Source organism: Coptis chinensis, chromosome 9 (assembly GCF_015680905.1).
Source record: "Coptis chinensis isolate HL-2020 chromosome 9, ASM1568090v1, whole genome shotgun sequence".
NCBI lineage: Eukaryota > Viridiplantae > Streptophyta > Magnoliopsida > Ranunculales > Ranunculaceae > Coptis > Coptis chinensis.
The window spans coordinates 5,652,149-5,674,230 of record NC_141464.1 but is presented as its reverse complement, the minus strand read 5'-3'; the positions used below and the strand labels follow the sequence as shown (position 1 = coordinate 5,674,230).

At 34.6% G+C, this 22,082-nt stretch overlaps 2 protein-coding genes and 1 pseudogene across 3 annotated transcripts; 1 reads left to right on the top strand and 2 right to left on the bottom strand.

Annotated features, from left to right (window-relative positions):
- The first annotated feature begins 4,399 nt into the window (after positions 1–4,399).
- On the top strand, positions 4,400–6,519 carry LOC147474547 (uncharacterized). The gene is made up of 3 exons (XM_086583175.1): positions 4,400–4,514; positions 5,317–5,553; positions 5,675–6,519. Exons 2-3 carry the CDS (start codon positions 5,416–5,418, stop codon positions 6,047–6,049), a joined length of 513 nt encoding a protein of 170 aa, XP_086439301.1. The 5' UTR covers positions 4,400–4,514; positions 5,317–5,415; the 3' UTR covers positions 6,050–6,519.
- A 1,039-nt stretch (positions 6,520–7,558) lies between these two features.
- Positions 7,559–10,225, bottom strand: LOC147474546 (protein FATTY ACID EXPORT 1, chloroplastic-like). Its single transcript, XM_086584073.1, has 6 exons — positions 9,807–10,225; positions 9,228–9,456; positions 8,489–8,656; positions 8,236–8,282; positions 8,105–8,145; positions 7,559–8,006 (listed from the first exon to the last, which is right to left on the bottom strand). Exons 1-6 carry the CDS (start codon positions 9,888–9,890, stop codon positions 7,913–7,915), a joined length of 663 nt encoding a protein of 220 aa, XP_086440199.1. The 5' UTR covers positions 9,891–10,225; the 3' UTR covers positions 7,559–7,912.
- Positions 10,226–13,894: 3,669 nt separating this feature from the next.
- Positions 13,895–20,961, bottom strand: LOC147474545 (cell division protein FtsZ homolog 2-1, chloroplastic-like; annotated as a pseudogene). The gene is made up of 6 exons (XR_015207717.1): positions 20,285–20,961; positions 19,904–20,246; positions 18,672–18,973; positions 17,380–17,454; positions 15,680–15,734; positions 13,895–13,970 (listed from the first exon to the last, which is right to left on the bottom strand). The product of XR_015207717.1 is annotated as a cell division protein FtsZ homolog 2-1, chloroplastic-like (transcript).
- Positions 20,962–22,082: the final 1,121 nt, after the last annotated feature.

Here is a 22,082-nt window from a genome sequence, read left to right as displayed (position 1 = left end):
TGCATTAACATGAAGAATAAATTTGTTGAATGAACGTGTTAAAAAGTCTAAGTTGTTTACTCAATTAATACATTTCAAAATAATTGCTAAATAAATGTATTAGCTGGATAAAAAATGGTTATTCTAAACAAGAATCCGATTATATAATTAAAATTTCCAATTTACTTCCATATTTTGCGGATTCTTAAATTTTCGAAATTTTTTCGAACTTTCCGAATTCGGGAAAAAAATTGTCATCCGAAAAATAATTAGATCAGATTTGGAAAAAATATTACCATCCGAAAAAATTAGAAATTTTTCCAAAAGCCCTTTATCCTATCCGATCCAATTCGAAGTCACCTTAAGTTCACCTGATCAAATGAATCCTTGTACTTCCACCTAGAAGAACAATCTCACCACTCTGGGTTTTCTCTAATCCATTGAACCAAACATTGTTTTGTTTAGTCTTCTAATGATGATGGGAATAAAAACCATCAGATCCATCTCTCTCTAGAATTAAACATCACTTCTCTAGCTCCCCTACTTGAGCACTTACCCAACCCATTCCCATATAAACTTTGTTGCCCAGCACCTTGACAAGAATATTAGTAGAAAACAATAGTGTTGGCATTCACCTAAACAACACTTATGTCTTTTAAGCTTTATATGAATTATTGAAGAGTTCAACATAACTCCATTATCACTACCAGTACAAGCACTGAAGCTTTGTCTTGAGTAGTTGAGCTAGGAAATACTAAATAGTCCCACATCAACCAAACATATATATAGTCATGCCATCATAAGCCATATAAATAGGTAGCCTTGGTTAGATGTTTTTGTACTTGGGCTCGGGCTAGCTACTAAGTAGGCCCTTAAGTTGGTTAATAAAACTTCATGTGGAAAAGGGCCTAACACTGGTTTGGGACCGATCTGAATCGAATTTACGATTTGGTTTACATCCAGTTTCTAGGTTCCATCAATTCGGTTTCGGTTTTGAATTATAGGAACCGAGTAGAACTGTTCGGTCTACATTTTGACCTAAAACTGGCTCGAACCGAATCATGAACACCCCTATACATACGGTCTACATTTTGACCTAAAACTGGCTCGAACCGAATCATGAACACCCCTATACATAGAGTCCGGATTCGGCGCTATATAGGCTGCTAAAGGTAAATATAGCACCCCAACTATTCTATTCTAATGGGGCTTCCTGCTAAAAGGGTCCCCAACTATTCTATTCTAATGGGGCTTCCTGCTAAAAGGGTCGCCATAATAAGGGCTTTCGACAGGCAGAAACTGTGCCGTCCATCCAAAAAAAATTCAACTTAAGTTAAAAAATAATGGACGGACCCGTCCATCCAAAAAAAATTCAACTTAAGTTAAAAAATAATGGACGGACAACAGAAACCGTCCATATCATTTAGCACTTCAAAATAGAAAATGCGATTGGATTGGTTTTTTGATTTTGGGGTGCCAAATTTGGCTAGGCAAGATAAAAGGCCTATGTGTCACCTTTTAGCAGCCTAATTTAGCAGCTCTCCATTAGACTTGTTCTTATGTTACCGAAAACGGAACGGTGTCGAGGAGAGACATTATGTAATCTCAATCCCAAGAAAAATCTAATGTTGATTTAGTGCACCCACACAAGCTGCCTTAGTTTAAGTTTAACGAAGGTGAATAATTCGATATTTCACTTTTTTGTGCAGCTTAAATAACTAGCTTTCATTTGCATTGTAGATGAAAAACTTTTAGAGAGGCATGCAAAGGGTGATTTTTGTACACCAGCTGCTTTTAAGTGGGAGGTCTAGCTAGGACGGAACCAGGTAATAAAAATAGTTCAATTCCTTTATGTTTGTATTCTAAAACTTAAAACCCCAACACATCCAAGCCAATTGAGTTTGACTGTTGTCTTTTTGGTCAACACGTATGAAAAAGACTTTAATGTCCTTTCTTAGGCATAATTACAAAATACCACGTGACTTTGACAAAGACTAAATTGGAATTCAAACCACGCATCTAGGACATGTGTTATGATCTCGTGATCTCTATTCGACGGCTACAACCAATTCCTATGAAATGACATCCACACACTTCACACATGAAATTACATAACTACCCTCAATGTGGCATCATTTTCTTCAAGCCATACACCACTGCCACTACCACTACCACAGCTCCACCATTACTATCTTCAAAAATATATAGCAAAACCCAAGTAAACCTCAATTGGGTTAAAACCCCATTTTTTAACCGAATCAATTTAGGCAAAACCTCAAATTAACAAACATGAATTAAAAGTAAGGGAGAACACTTTGATTATTATGATAACTCACTAATAAAGGACTTCTCCATTTAGTTGCAAATGTTAGTGGGTGTTCTTGTATTCCGTGATGAAGTATATAATTTTTATTAAATGAATGTTTTGATTGGGATTTTTTTATTTCTCTTGGTCTCCAGACTAAGAACTTTAGAACTTTAAACAGGAAAAAAAATACTTCCAATGAAGAATGATCCTAAGGTGGTCCTTGTCCTTGCTGCCAGAACTTTGTCAGTTGAAGAAGATACATGCCACATGTGACCTAAAGAATTAGAAAAAAAAGGGTATACTCTACTATTTGTGTTATGTTAAGAAAGGGAATCTTTGCAAGAGTTCTGAATGTGAAGTTGGCGTTATAAATATTGATTCTGATCAGAAAAATCCTCAAAATGTGCAGCCTGCTTTTATACATACTTTTTATAAGCTGCAAGGAAAATACTTCCTCAATTTTGAAAATTACTGTAAACAAAGGGGTTGTGTAGGTTACCAGCAGTGGAGGGAGGTCTTTATAAGAAAGTAGGGACGGAGTCAGGATTCTAAGTCAGGGAGTGTGAGATTATGTGCACACCCCACCCAACTAAAAAAAAAAAAAAAACCGTATGCAATTTTTTTTTTTTTTTTTTTTTTTTGTCAAAAGGTCTAAACAATAAAGATTAACAAAATTATACATTTATTTCAATTCACAAAACTAGAGTGCGTTGACTACTAACAAAATTTATATATATAGTTAACAAAATCTATATATATATATATATATATATATATATATATATATATATCTACAGAATTCACTCTAAAGGGACCTTAAATAAGGACCTTAATTGATTTAAACCCTAATCTTTTTTGTGCTATGATCTTTAAATATATCTATATAAATTCATATATATATCCTATATATATAAAATTGTTTTCCACTTTTGAATATATATATAAAGGTCCGAAATGTATTCATCTTTTGCCAAATGTTAAAAATTGTCAAACGAGTTGAATATATCATATGCACAAAAAGATTAGGGTTTAAATCATTTCAGAACAAGTTTAAGGTCCTATTTAAGGTCCTTTATATATATATATATATATATATATATATATATATCAATATATATAACAATTCAATAATTGTTAACTTCCTATAATGTTATAAGTCTATATAACATTGAAAATATAGACTTATATAAATTTATAAAATATTAACATTGAAAATAAAAAATTACTATGTTTTATTTATTTTTTAAGTGGAAATTTATTGATAATGATAATGAGTTTTACAAATAGTTAGGACAAGTGTGCAACAAGCTGCGCCGCAAGTCTTTTCTGAATTTGTTTATATATATATATATAGTATATAAGTCTATAACAATTCAACAAATTATTAACTTCCCATAATGTTATAAGTCTATATAACATTGAAAATATAGACTTATATAGACTTATAAAATATTAACATTGAAAATAAAAAATTATCTTGTTTTGTTTTTTTTAAGTGGAAATTTTATTGATAATGATAATGAGTTTTACAAATAGTTAGGACAAGCGTGCAACAAACTGCGTCACAAATCCTTTCTGAATTTATGTTTTTTGTTTTTTGTTTTTTTAGGTTGAGGTCTGACCGTTTGTTTAAGAATTGAGAGTGAAAGAAAGGAAGAAGAACATACGAGTTTGTTATGGTGATTAGAATTATACAATCAAACTGACCGGTTGGGTTTTGGGCCTTTGGCTATTTGTTTTAGTCTCATCAACCCATCAAACATTTAAAGACACATTTGTCCATCTTTAATAGTTTTGAACTCAAAATAAATGATAAATGATAATTTTGTAAGGGCAAAAGGAGAAGTAAAAAAAAGTTGGTTTATTGGAATGTTTTTTATTAGTTTTATTTTTCATATTATTTTTTTTGTTGATAATATTCTTACTATAGTTGTGAAAATTTTGGGAGTGTGGTGGTGGAAGTTTGCTAAAAAAATTGGGGGTGCGAGTACTTATAGTTTGAATATTTTTCTAGGCAATTAGTTATGTGGTAGTGGAGCTTTCCTAATCTCAGGAGGTGCGACTGCCACACACACACCTCCCTATATCCATCTATGTAAGAAAGGCCCCATACCTCCTCAATAATAGAGATCTACATACCTTTAAGACTGAAGAGTACGGTCCTTTTCTACAAGCGTTTGCAGCCTTCTGCCAGAACAAGTCCGTGCACATTGCATTAAACTATAAAGTAAGTTACTGCACTTTTTGGTTTTGCATTTTTGCAATTTTAGGCGTGATGAGATTTTAATTGCTTTTCTTTTCCTCATGCAGGGCAAAATAACTCTGGACCAATTCACAAGAATTATTTTGTATTGGTTTCTAAGGCTTGGAAATATTTTTATTCTTTAGTGAGGGACAATAACAGATGTTAGGCCTTTTACTCTTATGGATTGTTAAGTATATAGAGAGAGCTTGTATACTGTGTAGTATGGTAAATGGATTGTGATATTGGATTATTGGCCACCTTTATGTGAAAATTGTAAAGCTTTGTAACTAATGTTATTTCTTGTTACCTCGAGTGAGGCCTTCTTTCTCAATTTTGGTTAGCCTTTTGCCTGATCGGATGTCACCTCAGGTCCATGCTGGTGCGTCCCCATGGGTTGTTGTTACCCTTGAAACCATAAGTTGCGGATCACCCAAATAAACAAAAAGAAAAGATGAAAATAAGGTTTAATGGTTCTCTTGGTGATGGATACACGTTCTTGCCGAGGGGATTTTCCTTGTCGTCCTACAGACCTTGAAATGACTGCTTCTTTCTCGCAAGTAACTCTTCCTAGACAAAGTCTTGCCATTCTTTCATATTTGAATTATCGGGATTCTGAGGTAAAGAACTGACCAACTGATTTCAATTCAGTACACGGGGAACCTTTGCTAGGAGTAATCAGAGTTTGCTATAATATTCCCATCCACTACGTCTTTTACATATGGTTTATTTTCTTTAGACTTAAAAGATAGAAATTCTGACTTGTACTTGGGGATTAAATATGTAGCAAAAGTCCTATAAATCAGGCAACATCGAAGGCCATGCTGACCCAAATGATCAGCATTGTTGTTCTGCTGACCCAAATGACGTGGCATCAGCTGTTAAGATGATCAAAAGAAATGAAATTCCTGTGGACCTATCAGGTCATTTACATGCTTCTGCTCAACAATATGATCACAAGACTGAACAAGTAGTGAAGGTTCCTGAGTCTCTTCCATTGAAGGCAGTGGCATCTGTAGACCAGGTATCTAAAGTTGCAGAATTATCTTCCTCTCCAGTTCAGTATAGTCCCACTATAGTCCCACTATGTCCTCTCCAGTGCAGAATTATCTTCCTCTCCATTTGACATGAACCAAATTCCTCAGGCTTTGCGGCAAGCAGTGAGTAGAACTGTACGCTCTCCTCACATACACCCTGGAGAACAGGCAAATGAGGTCAGTCAGGTGATTCAACTTCCTTCTCAGTCATTAGATGCATTGCCAAAAGACAAGACGCATACACCCCTCAAAGGAGGACATGATAACCTCAACCAAGCTGAATTGTTGCAGGGTAGCGGAATATCATGTTTAAAAGGAGCAGCCAATGGAGATGAAACTAAAGATTTGAAGCTAGAACTCACGCCTGGGACATCCATTGAGATTTTTCCGGACAATGGGACCATTGCTACAGTCTCTGAGGCTCCACCAGGTTGCAGGGCTAGAACAGAGAACAGATGGGACATTGAATGGCCAACCTGCTGACCTCAACGGCAGCCATGTAGATGCTGGATCACATTCTGTGGCGTCTGAAATTAAGGACAAAGGTGTTGAAGATAAGCAGAGCTCTGTTGCCACTGGATCCCAACACGTGACCACTCAACTGATTGCTGAACTTAGCAAGATGTGGGAAGAAAATCATGTCCTGTCAGACTCGGAGATTCCAAGGAAAGATGAGACTTCTCCTTCAAATGAAGGGCCATGAATGCCACTGATACTCATGCACCGTCCAAGCAAAAGAACGATCACACAACAAATTCTGAAGGCTAACGATACATCCACAAGACCACAAGTGAACTTCTTCCTTAGTTTGATCTATTAGTGTCAGGTAGGAATCAACAGCAAAGTTTGTGTACTAAAGTCCGTGTAAAATCTACATGGTCGGATCTATTTAGAAAACTCTTTGAGGGTTGGACATACTTGATTAATTTTATGTTCTCGATGACGTTAACTTTTACGTGAGGGTTCTGATTCTTGTGTATGTGCAACCAATTGTAGTTTCATGATTTACTTTTTATTTTTGTTTTTTTATTCACATTTGATGCTTCTCTCTCTCTCTCTCTCTGACCTGCACAAGCCACACAGATCACAACATGCATAAACATTTGCTTGTCACTCTGTACAGGATAATCGCAGCTGTTTTAGTGTCGATAATTTATACACTTCTGGTGCTTATTTCCTGTAGCAATATTGCATACGTACTATTGATAGGCCGGTATTCTGTGTTCTGTGTGGGAAACTTGTTAAGGCAAAAGAAATATTTAAAATGTGTGCCTGTCACCACTAACTATGCCATGAAATTTTGCATTTCTAATTGACTAGTATTCCAGTTGGTGCTATCTTGTTTGGGGCATAATGCAAATGTCATCGACAGGCTTTCCTTACAAACTTTGATATTGAAACCTCCCACCTGTTTCCTACGCGAATTCTTCTCTCCTCTCTTTTTACAGAGTCCGAGCTTCATTTTTTATGTATTTCTTCAGAGTCAATAAGTTGGGTACAAATTGTTACGTAGCATAAAAAAAATGGTACGTAGCTGATATGTTCAGTATAGCGATTGACCAGGGCTTAAAACACTTAAAAGATATCTAGTTAGAGGGTTTTCTAAACAACATGGAAGTAACGTTTGGCGAGGTTGATCTTGAGACCATAAAAACTAACATACCAATAGAAACTGAAAACTTTAGAAATGAACAGGTTCTTCTGGTAAGGTTAACAAATAACAATTCTGAATAGAAGTAACCTTTTGTATGATGATTTCCATTATGTTTAAAACTCAAGATCGTCCTCACAAACAATCATGATTGAAATCCAAAATAAGCGCTACGTCAACAGACCAATGAAGACTGGTGTCTGTCACTCCGAACCATGACATCACATGCAAACCAAATGAAACATCCAATTTTCCTGACAACAATGAGATCGACAACTATAGAGCTGACACAGATACAGTGGTGTTAAATACGATAGCCCGAAGTGCTAAGAACACAATAATTGCATCGTAAAAGTTGAAACTTGATACTGCTCAACTGAACAGAGATGCAGATAATGCTCTGATTAAATGTGGACGCTGCTGATTCACAATAACCAACATACAAAAAGCGGGTATTTAGCGAATCTATTGCAAATATTTATTCTCGCAGTATATGATGACAAAACTTCATTTTTCGCTCAGCAGAAAACTGAAAAAGAACAAACTCACTGTATAAATATTGACACAAACTCTTCACATGACTAGTCCTATAGAACAGAAAGGAAGTAACCCTGGTTGGTCCAACTCTCAGTTTTTCCTTTTTTCTTTCGTCTTTTTTCCTTCTTCCAAAGTACGACATAAGCTTGAATGTTGAGTTATGAGGACGGATTAGCAGCCAGCTTCAACTTTTTTGGTGGTGGGTTTCCTCCAGATGCCACAACATAGGTATAGAAACATAACATTGCAGCACTGCCATTCATTGGAAAGTGAGTTCATATAGATGAGCAGATGTTTTAACTCGAGCAATTTTGGTGAACAAAAAACATTACAAAAGAAAATAGGCGTACCTTATAACAGCATAAAACCCTGACGGAAAGACTTTCTTTGTCTGCAACCACGATCGATATCAGGCAACATTCAAAGCAAAGAAAATCGCTTATTGACGAGTAAAAAATAATTTATAACAGTGATCACTTACCAAAGAGTAATTTTGAAGATGTTTCCAGAAAAATGCTGCAGAGAGTACTGCAAAGTCAAGAAAAAGAGATGAGTTCTATTGCTGTATATAGAATAAGAAACAAAGATAAGCACATAAAGGAATTAAGGTGTTGTTCTAAACATCTAACTGTATTCTAATATGAGCCATTTTAAATGGTACTATTGAGTTCAAAAAATGGACTAAAAGGTCTCAGTCACATTCAAATACTACAGTCCACTAGATTTTTAAGTACCTGCTTGACCCAACATGAATGGGAAGCTGGATTTCCCATCCTTCCAAACCTTTAAGCTAGATATGCTCAGTGCCAGTAAACCACCTCCAAAAAGCACGCCAATGCCAAGAGTTGTGAGATTTCTGGACAATATAGAGCCAACAAGTCCTCCACTCAAAACAAGCCCACCTATGAAAGAACAAAACCCAATGTTTAAAGGAAACACCAAAGCTATTACAATAGATGCTTTAGCAGCACAAATAAGTTATAGTTGATGAAGCATAGAAATTACAATATTTGTGCGTCAATTAGATTAGAAAATCAGGGTATAAGGTATCCAGGGGCCTTCGCTTTTCTCTTGGCTAATTTGAACTTTTACTACTAAAGAATTTGCATCTGTATGTTGGGGGTTTGACCCTCTTTTCTTCCTTTTTCTTTGATAAGATACAATTTTCTATTGGATAAGAAATGATAAAAATACCACATCAACAAAGTAAGCTTCATTTACCCAAGCAAGAATATATGCAGTACAATAATATAGTGACACTGAGATGAACAAGCACTCCAACATCAGAACTATCTTGAACATATGCCTCTTTTGATGTCTTAACAAAGATTTAGGTTACAAGTAAAAAGATAACAGAAAAATTGCTGAAAGAATACACCATATTTCATGATCGATGCTCCAATTTTGATTGTCCTGAAAAGCATTCACTTGACATCTGCTAGGAATTTAAAAATTACAAAGAAGAGAACTAACCAAAGGGGATCCCTAAACAGAAATCATGGATCTTTGCTGTCCTATTGTGAGATGCAACACCTTGCTCAGGTCCACTCTCGTCCATCCCCAGATTTTCAGCAACAGGTTCTTCATTAACAGGGTATGATTTAGCTGCCCCTTCTACATGTAATTTTGAAGCATCGGTTCCATCTGCTCCTGAGGTGGGAGATTGTGTGTCACTCCCGTCAAGGCGCATACACACTGAAAACTGAAAAAAAAGTAGTTCCTAAATAGAAATAAAATCTTTATAACATGTTGATCAATGAAAAGACAAGAGTTGCATTTTCAAATTAAAACTGCATAAAGTCTTTCTTTCCTCTCTCGCTCTCTCTTAACATTCCTCTTTTGTTTATAGTAAATGACGTTCTTCACAGAGCTCTATCCAACATTTGAGCCCACTGCTTAATTTTCACATAATGTCAAATTCATTTCTGTACCAATGCTTTATAACCTTAAATCTTTCAAAATTGAATCCAAAAACAAAAACTAATTGCCCACCATAAACCTCCATATAAATTACAAACTAGCTTAAAACTATAGAATAAAAGAAGGCCGTACCTTAAAACGAGATGAAGGACGGACTATTTTTTCTCTGCTGAGTGAAGAAAAACATGAAATTTGAGACAGTGTTGTAGTTGCCATGCTGGGTGTAAATATAAATAAATAATAGACTCTTGATCGCTTGGTTTTGTTTTACTTTTGATGTTCGTTTAATGGCAAAGATGGGGAGTTTGTTGAAGCGCACACCACGTCACTTAACTTTATTGCCATTTAATTAATTTTTATTGGATTACTAGGTTCACTTTCTTTTCTGCTATACTATATTTTTAAGTCTGATTTTTCGTTTCTGCTAATTATTTGCTTAATTGTTAAATTAGAGAAATGTATTGACTGGGATTTTGTTTTGTTTGTTTAATTGTTGAATCTTATTTAGCAGCTAATGAGCTTTCTTTTGATCCTTTGTTCTTGTGTGGGATGAATTCAAATTCTTACAGGATCTTTTAGTGCAGCTAATAATACTAGCCCAGGAATCTGGTCTAAAGCTTGTGCTTCTTTAAATTGGGTCGAGCCATGCATGCACTACAAGTAAGAAAAACAATAAAAACCAAGCACTCAATCAATCTGGTTTGGTGTAGTTAGATTGATAAGGAGCACTTAAAATTGTTTTTCTTTGTTCTGAATTTTCAGTTGTGCATATTCAGTGGCGCATTTGTATTTTTTTATGCTTAGTAGTACATTAGTAGTGTTGTATTCTCTTGATGTGGTGTTGAATTCTCTTGTGGCTGTGTTAAGTTTGGTGGCACCCTGTCACTAGTGTTTTAATAGTAACTAACAAAATGCATGTGCTCTGCACATGAACGATACACAAAACTTATTGAAGGGAATGTGAACATAGTTAGCAAGATGAGAGTTAAGATGCTCCATATTTAACCATAGTGTCTTATGTGAAATATGATGCATTTCAACCCTCTTCACATCTTATATGATACATGCACCATATAGCGGGAACACAGGGCCGTCCCTGAGTTTTCAATGGCCATGTGCAAACGGCGAAATGTGGCCCTCTTCCAGTCTTCCATCAACACAAATTGGATCATCGAAATATTTTCCTTATCACATTTTTGGCTGCAAAATCATCAAAAGCTTTCAAAGTTAATTTTATTTAAAAATTCATTTTCAATAGATATTAATGCTAGCCCATTTAGACTTTCGTGTGACATAGTCGATCTAAGGTATGATTTCAATAATTTTAATTTTAAAAATCTTCTTTCTGCATACGCGACAGTAATGGGAACAATCAACAAAATTCTATAAGTTATGAATGCATTAGGAAAACAATCGTGTCGTTTCAAGAAATCAAGTTAGGTGAATAATATTAGACTAGATTACTTTGGAATTAAATTGAGTTATTGAAATAATATTTAAGAAAAGGAAAAATTGATTTTAATCTCTAACTTACTTGAAAAATAATCAAAATTTAGGTGAATAAGTAATTGAGAAAATTAATACGGATCCACAATTGTAAATAAAGAAATTATTGAGAATGAGATGATACTAGATGGTTATAAGGTGAATGAGGGGGGTTTTTTTTTTACTAATTCTTTTTGTATTTGAGTAATTGAGGACAACTCAAGCAATTAATTGGAGTGATTTTCCAAAAGAAAACGTTATTAATTAGGAAGAGAGAGATCTAGTCATTGAGAAGATCTCCTCATTTATTATATCTATTGTTATTTTCTTTTTTTATTAACATAATTAATGAGGAAAGAGAATATGAGAGAATCGACTGTTTACTGTGAAATTTTTGGTTTTTTGGGTTTTTCATCGGTTTGGGCTTTTGATTTGCGAAATAAGCTTTTTCCACTAAAACTATTTTTTTGGGCCTTATATATTGGGGGCCCTGTGTGGTCGCCCACATGGCACCTGCTCAGGGCCGGGCCTACGGGAACATTATGTGTGTTGGCCAACGAAAGCACCCCAAATGTTCCCCAACGAAGGCACCCCAAATACACTTTAGACAGACAGGATGAACTTCGAAATATATCCATTTATATGGCTACATTGTCTGAGCTTACGGAAAATGTATCTATATTATAAGAGTCTAACGAATACAAATGCAATGACTCATTTCAATGTATTTTTCAATTCGTCTTTCTCCAACCCACGGATGAAATCAATATCTATAATCTAGTGAAAGAAACAAAAATGCAGTTTTTTTCACACAATTAGAACAGAAAAAGTAACCATAAAAAAAATAGATGCTGATTTAGGTGTGAGAATACACTTAAGGACTGAGAAACTAATGTCACATTAAATAGTAACACAATTGTTCACAATTATTCTTCCCTTAATTACAGTCTTTACATCGGTTTAATCAGAGGGCGGGACCGTAGTAAACTACAACCAAGATATGGGCTATATACTACTTAATCCATCATCATTGTGAACACTTACCCTTCCTAGACAATCTGCTGTTTTCTTTACTTCTCAATGAACATTCTTATAAGTAATTATCTCCTCAAAGAAGAAAGTTAACAGAACATAAAGTATAAAGTCCTTAGTATGGGCTGCTTCTACAAAATCTTTAGAAAAAAAACTTTGGTACAAATATTAATACATTTGTATGTGGGTATGTTTTTTTCATACAGTCAACAACATCAACTTCAATGAAGCATTTGCATACATTCAGTAACATTAAATTCAACAAAGCATTTGCATCCAATGGCACATTCAAGATCCATCCCCATGAAATCAACATCGAAGTTTTCATACATGTAAAAGTCTCCTCCACCAATGCAACAACCACCACCAAGAACTTTCTGGCCGGGTTTAAGATACAAATTTGCAATGAACTCTTTCGTTGTCTCTGCCCAATATGAAGGTCCACTTACACATTTATCATGAGATAAAGACAAAAAATATAAAATAAACTCTGAAAGAAAAGAAAGTTCAAAGATATAGTGCATGCTCAGAAATAGCATCCAAGATGTCAAGAGATTTCTCCTTGATTGGGCTTCCGCAAGTGCTCTGTTTAGAGGATTGAAATCCCAAGGCAGTGTCTTTTACAGGAGCTCCAATATGTTGAAACAATCATAACTGGGATTTGATTGTTTACCTTACTGCCTTGCTAAAAAACATGGCATATAGTGAGCTAAGAGGTATGAACCTAGCTGGGATGTCTTAGTTACCAAGTTAGATTCCTCAAGACCCTTTTGTTGATTGTTACTTATCTATTATTACCAATTAATAAACTGATCTAGTTCTAGGTAGAGACATCTCAGCGATTTTGCCCCTAGAGACCAAATCCTGACCACATGTATTTGACAATTTATGACATTTCTCTTCAAGTCATACTTTTTTAAGAATTGGAATGAACATATTTGGCTTACCAATTCCGCCAATGTTTACAAATCCTTCTCCAATAGTTTTTTCACTATCTTTTAGTTTATATTGAACATTGGCCAAGTAGCACTGAAATTCCTCATCGTCATCTGTACGGACCTTTTTAAATAACAAACAAATCTGCAATTTAGAACATAATATGCATTAGAATACCATAATGTCTTTTAGAGAAGATAGGAAAAAAATACATAAAAGGTCAAGAAGATGGTTAAAATCCAACAACTATTACCTGACTCTGGTTCTTTGTTATTTCTCATATAAACCCCAATACATTTATAGCTAATCAGACATAGTTCAAAGGAATTTCCAGAGTCATCGTGTGATAGACATTCACTAATGACTTGCATTATTATCCAAATTAGACAACTGAATGTACATTACAAAATGGAAGAAGAAGAAAAAAACAAAAAAGTATACTTGCATTCAACAAAAGAGACCACTTATTCTCCATGGCCAGATATTAAAGTTAAAATGTCATCCCTATCGCAAAATGGATGATGAGCAGGATTAGCAAAGATGAGGTAAAAAGTTGAGGTATCTAATTTGGCAAAACAGGATGAAAGCAGGATTACACTTGCTAAAATGCACAAAAGACTAACATTCATTTTACTAAACCCTACTGCTTTTTCAAAAAACAATAACTAATATGGTGCTAATATTACAGCTATAATGACAGTATGACACAGTTCTCGATAATTATTAATAATTAGTAATAATAACTGTAAATAGGATACCTACCAATAGTTCTTCAATTTGACCCTATGAGTTATATCTTTGGTTCTTAGCCTTTCAGTGCTAAATAGCCTGCTTGCATCATACCTGCATCAAAGAGAAATGAGAAAATTGTAATGTTGTAACTTTCTCAAGTTGTGGAACACCAATGCAAATGACAAAAGGAGAAGAACATAAACAACTATCATTAAACTGAATCAATTTTAGCATGAATGCAATCAGAGTTCGCTCTACAAATATTATCTATGAAGTTTTTGGCTTAAAATATGTGGGTTTGCACACTAAAGGGCTTAGACCCGGTGCTTTATTCAAATATGCTTATAATGACTTAAAAAACAAAAATCTAGTGTTTACTCGAACTTCAAAACTATAACCTAAACCATCATCCTTTCTTTGACCCAAACCCCTAAAAGTCAGCCGCCAGCTAAAGATGGAGGTAGTAGGATGGGAGTTGATATTCACCACCACATAGAGGGAATGAGGGAGAGCGGATTTGACCGAGCAGATATATAGTACTATAGCGTCTCTAGGTCGGTGTTTTTTTTCCCTTTTTGCTATTATGTTCCCTTGTTATTCTTCTCTTGGTCATGGGGGCATAAGACTTGGCGATGCGCGTACAGAACCTAAAAGGGTAGGTACAAACTGGAACACCTTAAAATGGAAGTAGTGAATCTGGTAACACTGATCTGAATCTTACAATAAATTAAGAGTACACTACGAATAAATTGTTGGTTATAATAAAGTAAGCCATATTACCCCAAAGCACAACCGGCTTGAAAAGGATCAGGAAAACATTTATGTTTCAACTACCAACATATATCCAAGATTTTGGTTTCTTCTTTGACTCCTAATCGTGATGAGGAAATTGATATCGTTTTGCAAATGTCACCAATATTCAATTGAAAAAATACAGTCACTTCCCTCCTCACAACAACATGCAAAACTAACGACTCATAAACAAAAAGACCTTCAACCAGAGATTCAATTAAATTGTTCATATCAAATCAAATCAAATCTAACAATGCTAATATTATCAGATGAATCACTGACCAATCAATAAACATAAAACTTAGATTTAATTAATAATAAATTATCTAACCTGGTTTGGATTAAAAAATAGGGAGGTAAGAAACTATAGTTGGTTTAGATCTATCTAACGCGAGAGCGTCAAATGCGGTAAAAGGGGAATAATATATGAAGGAGTAAATACAGCCCCATGAAAAGTAAAGCCCCTCATAAAATGACATAACTAAGAACAATGAGTGTTGAATCTTCTGCAATCAATCTTGTTTCAAACCAATAGTCAAAGTGGCGTAGATGGGTAAAGCTTGTTTTGAGCTCAAACACCCGAGTGTACTTGTGTTGATATAAGCCACTTTATTATAACTACCAAAATAAAATGATTTGACATCAATCCATCAACCTATGCTGGAAAATGTTAAAATAGAATGACTTTATACATGCATACACATTTTATTTGGCTATCAATTATACATGTAGAAACTACCCGGGGGGGGGGGGAGGGAATGGACCAATATATTACATTTTATCATGCATTGCTTAAAATCATAAACTTAACAAACAAAATCATATACCGCTTTCTAAACTCTGTTTCTCCAATCATGTCTGGTTGGACTATTCTCTGTTGCACTATTTCGTGTAAAGAAGTGGATGCAAACACGTTTAATCGATAACTTATAAAGGAAATAGAGAAATGTTATATATAATACCATGAAATAAAAATGAAAATGACACATGAAATGCATAAAAGTTCTGAGGGTGCACATCAGAGTTACCTCTATTCAAGTCCATCATGCAATAGCATGTCTTTGAAATATAATACATTGGCCTCTAGACAATCAAGACAACAAAAATATTAGCAGGTCAAAGAACTATAATTGAAATTTTACATAATACCTCTGCCTCAAAGACAAAAAACTTTTGGAAATCATAAAACTTAAAAATGGAATCGATATATCTAGATCTAGAAAATCCAGAAATTCCTATCAAATATATTTCCAACGTTCGTCAGAAGTGCATCATTTATGTGTTTTAGTAGATTTCTATATAATTAGAACACGCGATGCTTTAGTACGGTACGATGTAGTAACCTGGTTAGCTAATGGAAAAGGTTACGGGATATCAAGTTAAAAGTGTATGGTGTAGTAACCTGGTTAGCTAAAACAAACCTTGCATTTTTTTGAGGATAGTCTTGAGGTGCCTAGATTTGCAGTAAGGTAATCCCAATTGAATGCATGGTCCCATGCCTTAGCCCAACTCATGCTCCTAATTAAACACATTATAATAACAAAAGATTTTGAAATAGAAAGTTGCTAAAATTTAAGGTACTCATTTTTCTCAAACAATCACTATCATAAGGTAAACACCAAAAATGAATGTAAATCGAATGATAATGTTTCTTTTCAATCTGCACCCCAAAAGCGATGTAGAAAAAAAAAATCGGAGAATTTACATAAAATGAACATAATGAAACAACAAATTAGAAGAACTAGTCCATTAAAAAAAAAGTTATTGATTTAGAGAATTGAAAAAAAAATAGACATACTATCTTTTAGAAAGGATCAAACATGCAAACGACCATTTAGGCATTCAGAGTATATGTAAAATCAAAAAACAAAAAACCAAGCATGTGCAAAAATGTTGAGCATGTGCAAATTATTTAGAAATTGCATGTGCAAATAGAGCAAAGGTGTACATAACCCAATGCCTTTTGACTAATTTCATTAAGGTAATAAAGCTGATGGGCGCAATCTTATGATGCTAAAATAACTCCCATTTGAGTATGAGATATTGATAATTTTCCTACATAACAATTAGTGCACCACATATCAAGTATATAACTATTTCTCATCAAGCATACCAAGACACTTAATCCTCGCTTTTGTTTTCAAAGGTACTCAACAATCCTTTTAGAATGAATGTGCAGTGAATTGGCAAGATAAAGCAGAAACCCTTCCGAGAAATTCATATACAATATACCATATACACCTAGACCTGTCACTACTTTAGAGACTAATATCATACACCATAATCAAGTGCTTAGTATGCTCAATCACTTTTTTTAAGTCGTAATAAAAAAATGATTCAGCCAAGTGCACAACAATTACGCTGTATAACTAAAATCACACTTAGAATAGATAAATTAAGCCTTAAAATTTCATTCGTGCACAACACTTAGAACAGATAACTTAAGCAGGGTAGAAGCAGTGAGCTCACGTATTATGCCTACAACTCCATTTTTTTTTATGACTTCATACATGTCAAAGCTAGGCAAAAAAGTGACTATTCTTCCCCAACCCAACATCCACAATAACTATTTGCGAGAAAGGTGTAGCTTGAAGAACTATGCAAGGAAAAAGAATCAATTGAAGAAAGTAATACTACACCACACATGAAAGATTCAACAAACACCGAATGGTACGCCACACCTGGTGTTTCTTTTTATTGAGACCGAAACGAAAAACAATAGCTACACCTTCTCTGCAAATGATCCTGCATTTGCCATAATAGCTCGGACATCAGCAAAATAAACATTAACCAGACCAGGAACCTGCAATTGATTAAGCCACCACAATTAGAAAACGAAAAGAGAGGAGAACACTAACATCGCAAAAACAATATAAGCATATAAACTCCAGTTTGTTCATATACTTATATATAGACAAAGGACATCAACAGGCATCCATTTGTACAACTGTAAGGACACGGATGTACTGTTCTAATCTTAACTTTCTTGTAATTTCACTTGAATAGAAAAAAACCAAAGTAATAAAGGAAACCCAACTCAGACAGGGCCAACTCACCCTATAGCCAGGTGAGCCAGACCAATGTTCCTTCTTATGTTTGTTTTTTAAATTAAACCAAATGAGTTTTTTCTGTGATTCTGTTTTCAATGTTCACATTTTCTTATAATAATTATTTACTCGTAGATGTCATGTTGTTGGTCCAAACAGGAATCATGGACCATCTTACCAAAAAAATAAAAACCTCATAGATATAGAGAAATCTTTACTTTCACAGATAAAACTCATATTATAAAGGCCTTCTATGGGAATTTGCCTAGGGCCTCAAGTTTTCTTGAGCGGCCCCTGCTCACTGCTCACAGAATGCCCCCTCTTTCCTCTACACTATGCCTAAGGTCGAACAATTTTTTGATGGCCATTAACATATGTATGAAAAAAAGAGTGATAGATATAGCCATATAGGTTACATTTATCACATGCTTTCCATATGTTCATGCACAATAGCACAAGAGAAATAGCATATAGGCGCAAGACATTAATTATCTTTAATCTTATCTATGTGAACACTGGAGAAGGTGGGGTTTATTATCAAACTTATCTAAAAGAAAATTAGAGTAGTAGATGGAGAGGATCTACAGAAATTTGATGGCTACTGAGCCTTCAGCTGAGTATATGTGCATGAACTTCAAATCAAACTGTGGTGTACTGGCCAAAAAAGTAATATACATTAAGGTGGTTCAGCTCCAAAAATCTTGTTTGCATACTACTCATCAATGAGCAGCAACAGATGTAGGTGTATGTCGCATTGTAGTATACCCCACTTTGTTTTCCTTACAGTTAATTTATATTTTTCTTTCATTTCTCAAAAAAAGAAATGTACTAACTAATTATCGAATTGGTTAAATAATGAAACTATATTAATTTGAATTGAATGATCTCTCAGCCAACAATTTTTCGATTAATACCTAAAAATACGAAATAGAACTGGGAATCTCACTACAAGACATTGTGGGTGATTTTTTACCGTAATTATATCGGAGATACCACGGACACCTTGTCGGCGTATATCATCGACCAAGTTAAAAGCATCGATTCATGTGGTAGATCGAAACTAGCTGTCAACAACTTGTCATTTGGAATGACAATTAGTGTGTCAACATTCTCTCTTAAAGCCGCAAACACCTTCCGTGGCTTGAACTGCCCTTCTCGCCCCTCGAAGATAACGGGTTGTGACAATACCAACATCAAGATACCCATTGCCTTTGCAACTCCGACAATTATTGGGGCCCCACCGGTGCAGTTCCTCCGCCCGTTCCAGCCTGCACATATGAGATAGTTTGGGGGAAATAAATATGGAAGTTGAAACAATATATGACATACAGTCGCAAGTTGTTCCTAGTTTACCCATAAATGCATTAAAAAAAACAGAAACATGTAAAAATTCTCCCTTACCAGAGATAATATTCTGGTGAGAGTTGATCTAAACTCCTAGATATGACCATTTCAATAGTTTGGTTTTATTATCGTAAGGATGAGGAGATCAAGGAGCATGTTGCCCACAAAACAACGACTGGATATAGGTGTGATTTGAGTGTGCCATGGGATCAATACATTTGAGTCATATTCAAGGTGAATTTTTAAGACAACAATCTGGCCAGCTATGATTGATGAGATAAAATATTGGGAAATGAAGAAAGAACATTTTCATAGATTAGTAAAGCAGTATTTCAATATTGGGATATTGAGACAAATGAGAGGGAGGATTAAAAATAAATTTTACAAATGAGTATTAATGATATAGTATATGACCATGTCAATCTAAACATCTATATGTTATACCTAGAGTGTCTCAAGTTTATCTCGTAATGTATATCAGTATAAGCACCCAACAATGTTCCCACATAAGGAAACAGGAAAGTGACTTACTAATCAGATGGTTTATTGCAAAGTATAATAGATTTTCCATCAACCTACAAGTACTTAGAAATAAAAGAAAAAATACAAACCAAAGCAAAATGAAAAAAAAAAAAAAAATCTAACAGTTCAGGTAGTACGAACTGAGGACAGATTTGAGAAACACGGAAATTCAACATCCTCAGTGAAAACCATGTTATAACCAAGCTGCTAACTAATACAATTGCTGTAAGACAGAGGAGCATGTATATAAAATGTGGCGAGGTTATCTCAGCTGAATTTAAAATATGTCCCTATAAAGATTTCCTGTATTTAAAATAACGGTGGCTAAACTTCGGATTTAAAACCATGTCGGCACCATCAACTGCTTCCTCAATAGATTCTCTGCTTTCCTTGGCAAAGATTCATGCCAATATCCGGGTTTCCACCACACCAAGCCCCCTTAGTCATTTCGGACCCGATTTGCAATCGGTTTTCTGAATATACTTGGTGACATCCTCAAGGCTTGAACATCCGTTATTAACTATCCGAACTTCGGCGTCCTTCATGGAACTTTCAATCATTCTATTTACAGCATTGGAACCTCCACCCCAAGCCCAACCACTTTAATTTTGGTTTCGTTATAAGCTGTTGGAACCGGATGGGTCTTTTAAGTTGTCGGTGACAATCTTTGGGCCGAGCTCTCCTTTCTCGGACCGATATCTATCTTGTCATTCACCTCACTTCCTCTAAGCATCGAGACTTCGGGATGTAGATTCAAGAAAGAGTCTTTACTACTGTGATATTGTTTAACATTGTGCGAACCACCAGCCATGCATCTAAATTGTCCACTGTGACGAAAAACTCCATTCCTCTCATCAAACATCTTCACTGAACTAACACCACCCATACGATTATCCATTGAAAGTCTCCCTCCAAGAACAGTTAACACTCCCACCGAACTGTGCGGTGTAGTAGCCATGACAACAAAATGGGGAAACTCAAAAACACAAGCGATCATAATACTAATAGTAGATATGAAGATCAGATTACATCCACTAGGAAAATCGTTAGACCACATAAGAGTATGACTTTGTTACTTGTGAGTGTTAAATATATGTCAATAAGTCTGTAATGAAATGATATACCACATAATGAACTGTTTGGATAGAGAATTCATGCTTTAAAGCTGATCTTAGGAGGAGACGAATTTTTTTTGGTAAATGCTATCAGCGCAGACCACTACCTCCAAACGACAGAGCCATGACAACTTTCAAAAATTTGAGGGGAGATTTGAGGGTTCATGTTAACTCTAAATGAACATTTTCACAACATAACCCATTTAAAGTAACAACATACAACCCACTAAAATCAGGAAATCAGACCAAGCACTCCAAAATTTAAATTTTATTGCAAATGAAAAAAACTCACCATTCTGACTAATGCCCTTGATATCATCGTTCGCGCTCTCACTCCTTTCCCTGCTTTCAATTCTCTTCCCACCCTTCTTAAAGTCGGTATTCTCCTACTTGCTTTGCTTTCTTCAAAACTGGAAGAAATCAAGAGAAAAGGAAGGCAACAAAGAGTTTATCTTTTTTTATCAATAGAGGACGAAGAGGGAGAAGTAAATACCTGATTGGAAGAGAAAAAGAAGAGAGACGGTTGGTTTCTTTAATTTAATTTCCGTATAAAAGGTAATTATTTGGCAATTAATGAAGGGTAAGTCGCGAACAATTGAATATAGGCGTATAGTTGATTTCCGACCTGAATTTACACATACATCCTTAAGTTACTATATAATCTTAAGGGTATAGATAGTAGTAAATTTTGAAATGACTAAGTAGTCCTTCTTAAAGGCATTGAATAATTAATTTTAATATTTTATCCAAGGGTATTTCATGGTAGAAAAAATGTTGGTCCAATTTAAATGTCCATGTTAATTATGGTATACTCTACTAATTGAGATATCTTACTATATTAGAAAAATGTGGGGTTGATGAATAGAAAATCCGTCATAAGGGCATTTTCATCATTTCTTAGTTTTTTTTTGTTTTTTTATATACTTTTAGGTCCCTATATTTTATATAAACTACATAACATTCCCTAATCTTTACGGTAATTACATGATTGTCCCTATATTGTAGGGTTATTACATAACAGTCCCATTTTTCAATATATTTAACCACTAAATCCAATAAATTTACTTCCTTTTCCACTTTTCTTCAACTTCACATCCACAAGTCACTAAAACACAATACTACCCTATCAAAAAAACACATCATATACCCAAAATTAGTCCTATCTATTCAATTTAAATAAAAATAAAACCCTAACCACAATTCAACTCACTAAACTAAACAATCCATATCAAATTAACAGTTATTACATCAAATAACAAAACCCCAAACAAACAATTTCTCAAAAATATTTTTTCTAATTTATCATTAAAAATTAAAAAAAAAATCATTTATTTACATTTTTTAAATAAAAATAAAAGGACATAAAACAAAAGAAGACAAGAGAGAGACGGTTGGTTTCTTGA